General features: G+C 37.2%; 1 protein-coding gene across 1 annotated transcript in view; it reads left to right on the plus strand.

Moving 5' to 3' along the window:
* The window catches only part of LOC145240168 (uncharacterized), a 98,194-nt gene that overhangs the window by 58,207 nt on the left and 27,719 nt on the right, over positions 1–12,268 (plus strand). The window contains exon 5 of the mRNA XM_080103757.1: positions 4,768–4,862. Within this exon, the coding sequence (XP_079959883.1) occupies positions 4,768–4,862 (95 nt within the window). The remainder of the gene's footprint in view (positions 1–4,767; positions 4,863–12,268) is intronic.

A 12,268-nucleotide genomic window follows, 5' to 3' on the forward strand; every position in this document is an offset into this window, starting at 1 on the left:
GCAGCAGTAAGGCCACTTGCTGGCACCTATCCCTCTCCAAGAAAGTTCTTTTGGCAGCGGAATTATGTGAAGGCAACCAAAGTGAAAATGTTTCTGTGGAACGAACTGGGTTCGAACGCGGCACACGCAGGTTGTTAGCCATCGTCACCTCCCAGTTTTATCAAAAAAATGGAAGGAACTGTTCTTTTTTTTTTTTTAAATGATATTGTTTAAACTGTTTCTTAAATCGTTGTTTGCTTTCAGCAGGTGGCTGCAATAAATAAAGGCGGATTTCATGTTCCGCTGACGGGTTAATCTACCTCTTTACAGTAATGGTAAATGTCCAATAATTTATTCTTACATTGTACTGATTCACACAGACTAACGTTTTTGATAAGCATGACATCCTGCATATTTCTTCATATAAAGTTGTATATATATGCTTGTATAGATGACGAAGAGTTAAGAAGGCTATAGCAATGCAAGGAACCAAGTGTTAAAGTGATCTAGCGTCTGGACAAAAATGAGCAAACGAGAGAGGGTCTTGTAGAGCTTGTTTTTATATCTTCATATATTTTCTAGATCAATACAAATATTAAATATTAAAGGGTGGAACGATAGAATTGCTGCACTAGAAAAAACGACATGATTCCATTTCCATTTGATGAAAACCGGTTTTCTTTTCTTTCTTTTTTGTTTTTGCAAACCATCTACTAGTTGCCTAGTTGTGTACAAATCCCAATAGCGATAGGAGCCTTCTATCATGTCTGAAAGTGACCTAGAAAGAAATATTAAGAAATGCTGTTAAATAAAAAAAATTTATTTTAATGACTCTTGCTTTTGCCCTTTTCTTTCTGAAAAAGAGATTATATTCTCGAAATACCAAAGACTTCTAATATCTCCAGTTATCTCAAACAGTAAGTCTATTTTATTGTTTTGTTTTTGTGATCGATCTGAAAAATAAATGGATAATAAAAATATAAGCAAAACAAGCTCTATAAGACACTCTCTCGTTTATTAACCATTAAGTTCTGACAATAATAATAATAATAATAATAATAAGAAGAAGAAGAAGAAGAAGAAGAAGAAGAAGAAGAAGAAAAAGAACAGTAACAACAAAACAACAATAGCAACAACAACAGCAAAAAGCTCTGGTGGGGCCTCTCGATGCCATACTAGTGGGTAATTGTTATGGCTTTACCTTTTCATGTGCTACAAAAAAAAAAAAAATTCCTATCCTTTTCTCTCTGTCGTTCCCTCTCATTCTTGCTCAAACCAAGTATGCTGACTTGTTCCACAAACCCCAAAACCTCAACATGAAACATCTCAAAAACAAAAACTCGAATAAACCTAGAACCCCATCTTCCACGGTAGACCCCTATTACCATGTCTCCTTCTCCAACATTAGGGGTCTACGTTCCAACCTTCCAGAGGTTGAAACCCAATTACAGGAGACGAAACCGGACATATTCTTTCTAAGCGAAACTAGAATAGGGCCGACCATCACTTCCCTAGATGAATTCATAATTAACGGATATTCTAACTTAACATCTAAATCTGACCCCCAAGATCGCCATGGGCATGGAATATGTGCCTACATTAAAGATGGCTTCCCATGTGGCAGGGATATCTCCAGAGAAGACCCTAATTTACCATATATGTGCTTCCGGGTTGCACTAGCTTACACCACTGCATTTGTATTTGCCCTCTATCGCCCCCACAACAGCGGAGTTACTATCTTTAAGAGTATATCTGAGAAAATAGACCACATCCTGTCTGCACATCCCTTGGCTAACATTCACATTTGTGGTGACTTCAATGTCCATAATGTGAAATGGCTGACCCACTCAAATAAGACAGATGACGAGGGGAGGATCTGTCATGACTTTGCCATTGCCTATGACCTCACTCAGATTGTTCACGAGCCCACCCGAGTGCCAGATACTACCGGTCAGTTTGCAAGCCTCCTAGACCTTTTTCTCTCAACCTCCCCTGAGCTATGTTCATGCACTGTTCTTTCTCCTCTAGGATCCTCTGACCACTCCATTGTGTCAGTTAAGATAAAAATAAAATGTAATAAGTCCCCAGACATACCCCTCCACCGTACTGTATACCGATACTCCATGGCTGACTGGGATAGCTTCCATACATTCATATCTGATCTACCGCTGCATTCCATGTTTAAAAAGGATGTGTCCTCTATAATATCAGACCTAACCGAATGGGTAATTGTAGGCATAGACCGATTCATACCATCTAAAACATTCCAACAAAAACCTAATGGCCAGCCATGGTTCTCCCCAGAATGTGCTGCTGCCATTGTGCACAGAAATCACTTTTTCCATAACTACCAACGTAATAAATGCACTGAGACTAAAGCTGCTTTCAGGAACGCCAGCAATCACTGTAAAAGAGTAATAAAAAATGTAAGAGAGCTATATGCCCAGTCTGTTAAATCCAAAGTAGCTGATCAGCGGCTTGGTTTCCACCAGTTTTGGCAAATAACAAATAGGATCCTGAACAGAAGTGTGCGTTCTATCCCAACCATTATCAATGGACCAGAGGTCATCTCGTCAGCATCAGACAAGGTCAAACTATTTGCCAAGAAGTTTGCAGCTAATTCTACCCTATGCGACGAAGGCCATCAACTCCCCATATTTCCTCCTATAACACAAAACACGCTAGGTAATATACAAATATCTGTGCGTGAGGTCGCCAAGCTAATCAAGAACCTTGATTCCAGTAAAGCAACTGGCCCTGACGGCATCGCAATTATAGTGTTAAAAAAGCCTCAACCTGAACTTGCCCCCATACTTACAAAACTGTTTAAGCATTGCCTTAAGGAGAAGTGCTTTCCAACACCCTGGAAAACCTCATCAGTATGGCCTGTATTTAAGAATTCAGGTGATAAGTCCTCTCCCTCTCAGTACAGACCTATAAGTCTCCTGTGTGTCATGAGTAAGTTGCTGGAATCCATACTAAATAGAGAAATAGTCAACCACCTCAGCAGAAATAACCTCCTTAGTGACACGCAATATGGTTTCCGTTCTGCAAGATCTACAGCAGATGTGCTAACAGTTATATCGCATATGATTAGCAAATCTCTCGACAAAGGCTACCTTTCTAGGGCAATTGCACTTGACATATCAAAGGCCTTCGACAAGGTATGGCATAAAGGCCTACTTCACAAGATTTCCAGCTACGGTATAACTGGAAATGTTTTCTCAATCATTAAATCATTTCTCTCAAATAGGCTCATAAGAGTAGTGGTCAATGGACAAAAATCAGAGGCCTGCAGTATTAATGCTGGAGTCCCTCAGGGGTCCATCCTGGGCCAAATTCTCTTCCTGATCTACATCAATGATCTCCCTAAACACATACTTAAATCATTCGTTGACATCTATGCTGATAATACGACCATCTACGGCAACACATCAAAGGCTGTAAATGACAAAGTTCTCTCTGATTCTCTCTCCTCTGATCTCGAGCGTGTAGTTCAGTGGGGGAAGACATGGCTGGTTACCTTTAATGCATCAAAAACCAAACTCCTATCTTTACACCATCAACACTCTGATCCCCATCTGGCATCAATTGTAATGGATGGCTCTTGCCTAGGAAAAGCTCAATGTTTTGACAAGCTTCTGGGCTTAACCTTTACTCCTGATATGAAATTGAACACGTACATCAAGTCTGTTGTCAAGGTCGCTGGAAAGATCTGGGTTCCTTCTACCGCTCCAGAAGATATCTTACTACTGATGCAATTCTCTATCTATATAAAAGCCAAGTACGTCCAAGGATGGAATACTGCTGCCATATCTGGGCAGGAGCTGCTAAAAATAGCCTATCCTGCCTTGACAGAGTACAAAATAGACTTCGTGGCTTAGTGGGGGATGCCCTTTTCTCTTCCCTGCAACCTCTCTCCCACAGAAGAGACGTTGCGAGCCTGTCTTTGTTTTACCGTTATTTCCATGGCAAGTGCTCGTCTGAGCTCCAATCTCTGGTCCCCCCTCGCCAATCTTTTACGAAAAACACCCATCTAGCTGAAGCCACTGTCAAAAATTTTCCCCACTCTCTATCTGTGCCTAAATCAAAACGTAGATTCCATGAACGCAGCTTCTTTCTTAGAACAGCATGTCAGTGGAACTCTGTTCCGTCTGCCTGTTTCCCACCTGACTACAACTTGGATGTCGTCAAATCCAACGTAAACAAATTCCTGATGAACCGCCCCCTTAAGTAGACACTTTATGAAATCTCAACACTAACGTACAACGTACTGTACATGCAATAACCCTTATCCCTGAGTGGCTTCCGGGCCTTGATAAGTGGTGACCTCCTTGTAAAAAAAAAAAAACAAAAAAAAACGGAGCACATGGGCACCGACTTAGTTCAAGAACTCATCTGATACTAACCAGGCCTAATGTTGCTTAACTTTAACCACCCATTTGCATATGTAGTAGAGCAATAAAATTCAGGTTGGTTTTGTTTTACGGCATATCAACCCTTTTTCGGGTTATTTAATACCGAATCCAGTTATTTTGAAGAAAAAATTTTTAATAGAATATATTTTTCTTTTCAAGTCGAACCCATAGTTGGGACCCTAACAGATACTACCACTCCGGGTCAGAGTGGACATGGGAGCAATGGCAATTAAAGGGTGGCTCCACACTCCCCAAAGCCCGCAAGCTGGGGCCTCACCATCGGATATAGTTTAAGGTCATATCCAGGACCAAATGAAATTCAGAAAAAGATTCTTTTTTTTTTCTTTTTTTTTTTTTTTAATCATTTCAGCTTCTAAAAAGACAAAATCAACCAAAGTTCGAATCCGGTCAAAATCCCACAAATTGACTGGCCCTCCAATTTATCTAACCACAGTGAAATCACAGGTAAGCAACCTAATGGTTTGTTTGTTTTATTTTATGACACATCAACTCCTTTGAGATTATTTGAATGCTGATTTTTTTTTTTTTAATAAAACCTGTTATGATTCAACTCCTTTATATCAAATATTTATTCAGGCTAAAAATATGTTCAGTGTGTGAATTTTTTTTTTAATTATTTTTGTTCGTCCCAAACAAGGCATATTACCACTGAAGTGTAAAGAGCTACTATGATAAGGGTCAGATTTAAAAGGGTACCCTGAGTTAAAAGTTAAACAGCAAGATGTTTGTTCGTATTACATTTAAATTGTTGCATTTTGGTACAGCCAGGGAAACAAGAAGCAAGGAGGGAATTCTAAAGGCAAGAAGTGAAGAGAAAGAAGCTATTAGCATAGACAGCTGTCATCCTACACAGTGAAAGCGTGGGATTTTGTTGCTAGTGTGATAGGTCGGTTTGTTTATATTGAGCGAGTACAATTATAATAAGTTGATCGGTTTGTCGATGAATTTGTTTAGTTGATGCATAGAATAGGCTATAAATGATAGATTCTATTTAACTTATAGAAGGGTTCCTGACAGGTACTACTGCAATGAGTTCCTGGCTTTGGTAGAGGCCGTCTTCAGACACGAATAATGTTTTCAAAAATTAATGTTTTGAAAAGTAATGTTTTCAAAGAGAAATATTTTTAAACTAATGTTTTTGAAGAATAATATTTTCAAAGAGTAATATTTATGCTCAAAGAGTAATGTTTTCAAAGAGTAATATTTTCAAAGAGTAATGCTTTCGAAGAGTAATATTTTCAAAAGAGTTATATTTTAAAAGAATAATGTTTTCAAAGAGTAATGTTTTCGAAAAGCGCAATGTTCTCAAACAGTAATGTTTTCAAAGAGTAATGTTTGCAAAGATTAATGTTTACAAAGAGTAATATTTTCAAAAAGTAAAGTTTTCAAAGAGTACTGATTTCGAATTTTAATATGTAACAGCCGACACTCGCTACAAACAGGCAGAAGCTAATTCTCTCGACTCGAGATTTGAAATCCCTTTTCTCCCTGGCTTGTCCAATCACAAGCCAGCTCTCAGTCACGTGACAGAGTATATAAAAAGTGAAATCTGAAACTCTCAAGCCTCTTTGATCTTGACCCTGGCTGGGAGCAGACTTCGCTGGAGTTTCGGCCCTAGGCAGAACGTGAGTACAACAAGCTAGCTATGGCTCTCCCCACACTCGCTTTTATTTCCACGTGCGGTACCCACACGAACTTTATTTATCATGCTAAAGAACTGCTCTCGTCAATACAATTCACACTCACCCACGACAACACGCAAACATACTGAAGATTTTGCCCTTTCTCCCTCCTTTAACCGGCTTCCTGCATCTCGGCGACTATTAGCTATAAACACGTGTGAACTGAACTGTTCTCTCCCTCAACAAGCCGGCAATACATTCTATCTTTTACTAACCTATTTCTCTCTTCTACTAACGCTACTAACGAAAGCGACAAGTTGTTTATTAAATGTTAAAATGAGACTTCCTTTCGTTGTCTTCAATATTAACTAAAAATATGCTCAAAGAGTACTGTTTTCAAAGAGTACTGTTTTCAAAGAGTACTGTTTTCAAAGAGTAATGTTTTCAAAGAGTACTGTTTTCAAAGAGTACTGTTTTCAAAGGGTAATGTTTTCAAAGAGTACTGTTTTCAAAGGGTAATGTTTTTAAAGGGTAATGTTTTCAAAGAGTACTGTTTTCAAAGAGTACTGTTTTCAAAGAGTACTGTTTTCAAAGAATAATGTTTTCAAAGAGTACTGTTTTCAAAGAGTAATGTTTTCAAAGAGTACTGTTTTCAAAGAGTACTGTTTGCAAAGGGTAATGTTTTCAAAGAGTACTGTTTTCAAAGAGTACTGTTTTCAAAGGGTACTGTTTTCAAAGACTACTGTTTTCAAAGAGTACCGCTTTCAAAGAGTAGTGTTTTCAAAGGGTAATGTTTTCAAAGAGTACCGTTTTCAAAGAGTAATGTTTTCAAAGAGTAATGTTTTCAAAAAGCGCAAAGTTTTCAAACAGTAATGTTTTCAACGAGTAATGTTTTCAAAGAGTAATGTTTACACAGAGTAATGTTTTCAAAAGGTAATGTTTTCAAACAGTAATATTTTCAGAGTAATGTTTGCAACGGGTAATATTTTCAAAGAATAATAATTTTCAAAGAGAAATTTTTTCAAAAAGGTTTATTTTCAAAGAGTAATGTTTACAAAATTAATGTTTTCAAATAGTACTGTTTTCGAAGAGTAATATTTTCAAAGAGTAACGTTTTCAAATAGTAATGTTTCCAAAGAGTATTTACTTAAAGGGTAATGTTTTCAAAGAGTAATATTTTCTACGAGTAATTTTTTCAAAGATTAACGTGTTTTAAAAGTAATGTTTTCAAAGAGTATTTTTTTAAAAGAGTAATATTTTAAAAGTGTTATGTTTTCAAAGAGTAATGTTTCCTAAGAGTAATGTTTTTAAAGCGTAATGTATTTAAAAAGTAATGATTTCAAAGAGTAATGTTTCCAATGAGTAATGTTTTCGAATAGTAATGTTTTCTGAGAACAATGTTTGGAGGGGAATGTATTCTAGAGGTAATGTTTTCTAGGAATATAAAATAATTAGCCTTCTTATATATTTATATTTTACAACTTTGTTCAGCATTAATATTGTTAATATGCCGTAAAACAACTCAAACAAAACCTGCATGGTTATCCAGCATAGCTCAGAAGTAGGGGCAACAAAATAATAGTTAAAAAGTGTGCATAACATCTTCCTTTAAATATTTTCTCCCTTTACCTGCTTCTTCTGATTACTCCTGCCTATCTATTCTCCCCTTTTCAATTTTCTACGTTCACTTCTCTAGATCACTCCATATCTCTTTCATCCTGTCTCTCACTTTTTCTGGTAACTAAAAAAAGAAAAGAAAAAGTTAATAGATTACTACATAATAACATTGAAAAATCACTATAAATGTCAACCCTTTATTCCCCTGGATATTCTGTTTCTGGTAACTGCAAAAAAAAAAAAAAAAAAAAATCAATGTAAAAAATGTGCAAATGATGCAAATGATGAAAAAGAATATAACAGCTTTGTGACTGTGTCTTGTGTAGTTTTTTACTTTTAGCTGTACACGCAGACACAAGCACAAGTAGCTTCTGCCACACAGAAGTGTAAAGTGTGAACCACCTGATATCCAATTGCAAGGTTTTGCTGGGGGGGGGCGACTATACAATGCCACACAATGGAGTGTGTAAATATCTTCATTGATCCATCTGTAAAAAAATTGAATTATAGCAGAAAGTTCTGGAAACATATACCAGAAAAAAAAAACACATTATGACTACGCAATTCTTACAGCAACTTACTTAAGCAAACGGGGCTGTTTGACTAGACATAGTGATATGGGGCAAGAAGAAGAGAGTAACAGCCCTAATTGAAGTCAGTGTTCCTAATGATGCTGGCTTAAACAGAGATCAGAAGGAGGAGATAACGAAATCACCAAGGTCTTATGTATGACATGAAAAGAAATTGAAATCTTAGGAAGATCATCATTCCAGTAACTATGGGAGCTACCGGACAAATGAAATTGAATCCCAAAACCTGCCTGCCAAATATATCCGGTGAACCAAGAGCAAGAGGGATCCAAACAATTGAACTTAAAGAGATGGTTAGAATCCTAATAAGATTTATCGATTGGGGTCTTTGAAATAGCTGGTGAATGTTTGCCATCCGGCAGGATACTCCATCCCTAGCAAAAAAAAAAAAAAGAAGAAAACAGCAAAATAATAAGAAAATTGAAAACAAAATAGCAATTTACTTTATAAAATAGTCTAGCCTGGGTGCCCGGTATTGCCCGGGTGTTTGGAGGTGTATGTTGAGCAAAAAAAAAAAAAAAAAAAGAAAAAAAAAGTGGTTGTAGGCAGGCAGACTCGAACCCGTGCCGCGAAGGAGGAAAAGAACATGAAAAAAAAAAAAAAAAAAAAACGTGACGTCTTTGCTATTGCACCCATCGCTAAACCGGAAGTGGCGAAGGTTTAAATTAAGTCTAGTCAATCGAAAAGGGGATGACTTTCGAAAATATCGGCAAAAAAGGCGACCCCCTCCCTGTAGAAAAGTGCCCAGTTGAGGATGAAGGAATTAATGTTTTAAGCCAATCTTTTGAAATTCGTCGTCCGAAGAGTCGAGCTTCAAAACGATACTGATTCCGTGAAAATCCGTCGCCTCTATCGAAAATTTTAAGCATACATACAAACATACATACATACATATATACATTTAAACAGACAGGTGAGATTTATATTATAGACTAGCCTGGGTGCCTGGCCTTGCCCGGGTGTTTAAAAAAAAGAAAAAGTGGTAATAGGTAGACTCGAATCCATACCCCAAAGGAGGAAAAGGACGTAAAAAAGCATGACGTCTTTGCTGTTGCGTCCATCGCCGATCCGGAAGTGACGTAGATTTTAATTAAAGCTAGTCAATCGAAAAGAGGGGATGACTTTCGAAAATACCGGCGAAAAAAGCGACCCCGCCCTGTAGAAAAGTGCCCAGTTGAGGGTGAAGGAATTAAAGTTTTTAGCCAATTTTTTGGTATTCGTCGTCCGAAGAGTCGAGCTTCAAAACGATATTAATCCCGTGAAAATCCGTCGCCTCTGTCGAAAGTATTAGGCATACATACATACATACATACATACATACATACATACATACATTTAAACAGACAGGTGAGATTTATATTATAGATAACCTAGATGGTCGATATGCCAGAAAACAAAACAAATCAAATGGCAAATGATTTGATAGAAAATGAAATTGATTCTTAACCTTTTTGCACTCATTGTCCCTCAAAACCCTACACCCACGCGAACACGTGCTCGAAATCTATATCTAAGGCTCAGCATCAGCTGTATCTCCATCCAACTGATGTTGTGATATATTTCATAAAAGATCTTATCGATTATTAATTGCTTGAATAAATATTGACCGGTAATTGCGCGTTAACGAGTTCTGACCACCCAAGTCGTTGCTAATCAATACTAATTGACGTGCTAAACTGCATGTAAGAAAAAAAATTATATAAACGCTTTTGTTATCGTATGCAACAGGTGATATGAGAAAGCCAAGTACGTGATGCGAGCCAGGACTAGTTCGGTTTCATAGGAATATAAACAAGGAATAAAAAAGAAAAGGAGAAGAAATTATCTAACTCTAACACTAACCCTAACCTTACATCTAAAATCTAAAAAAAAAAAAACAGGAAAAATAGTAAAGACAAAGTGTAAAACCTTATTGCTACATGTTTCGATCAATATCTGTGGTTTATTAGATGACCTTGTGCCAGTTTAGGGAATTATGAATATAGGATGATCTAGATAAAGTAAAACTCCAATTGTATATTCCAAAGTTGCACTGCAAGTTGTTCCTCGGTGAATAATGAGGTCTCTCTGTTTCTTTCTCTCTTACTTCTAGTTGCAGTCATCTCTTTCTTAATAACAGTGGTTTTGAACATTAGTAAAAATTAGAAAATAAAATCAATTCATGGCCATAATCATGGGTCGGTTGGGCCAGCTCTTTCCAAAAAGTTCACCAAGTCCAGAACACTGGCTAACCAGGCACAGTGATTCAATGCTGTTTCCGTTATAAGTGTGAGCCATTCGCAGTTCTAACGAGAGACCCTGTAAAGGTGGGGGGCTCAGAATCATTTCAGCATCTTGCTTCACTGTCCTGAGCCAGGTTATGAGTTGATCACCGCAACGTTTCTTCCAGCCTGGTGGTGGAGTTGGATTGATGACTTCACGGATGAAGTCACCTGGGTATCGAGGAAAGGCGTGGCCAAATCAGCAAAGGTAAGGAGAGATGTTTATTAGATGTGCCAGTTTAGGCAAGGGTGAATATGTTATGATTTAGATAAAGTAATATTTCTGTTATACGTTCCAATATTATACTTCTGAATTTTTTTAGATGAGACAGAACCCATGGCGTAGTGGATAAAGTACTTGGTAAAATTCAGTTGTAAAGTTAAACTCTTCTGGAGGTTGAAGGTTCAATCCTCAGTGTAGGCAACACTCAAAATATAATTACTAATTACTTACAAATTTTATCCAGTCATTGCTGACAGAACAAGAGCATACTAAGGGTTCCATCAAAATTCTGTGTAGATTCTCAAGTTTAACAGAAAAATTCTCGAGTTTGACAAGATACATCCGATGATGGTGAAAGGTTATATCGATGGAAACGTTGTGAAAATAACACTAAGGATAAAACAGAAGTCCGTGGAATCGAAATAATGTGTTGTCTAATAAGGTCTTTCTGCTTCTTTCTCTCTTTCTTCTTTTTGTAGTCATCTCTTTCTTAATAATAGCAGTGTTGAAAATTAGTAAAAATTGCAAGTTAATTGGGGGTTAACAATGCTTTCAAGGTGTTTATTAAATGGCCTTTTGCCAGTTTAAGCGAATGTGAATATGAAATGATTTACGTAAAGTAACATTTCAACAATCTACTCCAAATATGCATCTCTCCGTTGCAAGTTCTCCTGGATTTATCATGTTTCACCATCTTTGGATAGATCAGGTCGCACATTAACATAAAAAAGTACTTTCCATTTAATCGGAGTTTTATTGTTCCACTAGCAGGGAGACCCGACGTTGCTCGGAATTGAATGATGATCAACGAATGTTTCACACTTCCATATTTTTTATTGTCATCGAAATCGATGAAATCTCCGATTGTTCAATGAAATCGATTGATTATCTGCTCTAGTTGGGGACCCATCACGGTGCACTGAGGGGAAACTTCACATGCCTCCCTGCAGTGACTTAGTCCACAATACATTGCAGTTTACATTGCAGTCAAGAGAACCTACTGTTGATTTTATAAAACTATTTTTTTATATATATAATGGCTTGAAGTAAAGTTTAAAATGCAAAAGTCAAGTATCATGCTTCAATTGTGCTTTAAACAAAAACATTTATTTCGAACGCACCCCTGTCATATCAAAGAACGTACTCTCGATTTTATATGTCGAGCCTCTCGGCTTGTGTGGTAATAAAACTTCTCAAATGGATTTGTAATGCTAGGCTGTGTAAGGTGTTAACTTTGATCGAAATCGCCTGTTCCTTCTTTCATTGGATTATTTTGATTATCGGCTATCGATACTTATCGGAGACATTCTGATACAAAGCGTATTTAAGAGCACTGCCAGGCACATAGGTATCTTTGTGTGAAATTTCATAAAAATTGGTTTGATTGTTTTCGAGTCAATAGGGAACAAGCTCAAACACACGCACACACACACGCATACACACACACACACACACACACACACACACACACACACACAAAGTTCCTTTTATGTAATGATAAATACTTAAGTTGATTTAAACTATCTGTGGCTACATG

The sequence above is a fragment of the Euprymna scolopes genome, chromosome 19 (genome assembly GCF_053919585.1).
Source record: "Euprymna scolopes isolate OS-2025 chromosome 19, ASM5391958v1, whole genome shotgun sequence".
NCBI classification, from domain to species: domain Eukaryota; kingdom Metazoa; phylum Mollusca; class Cephalopoda; order Sepiida; family Sepiolidae; genus Euprymna; species Euprymna scolopes.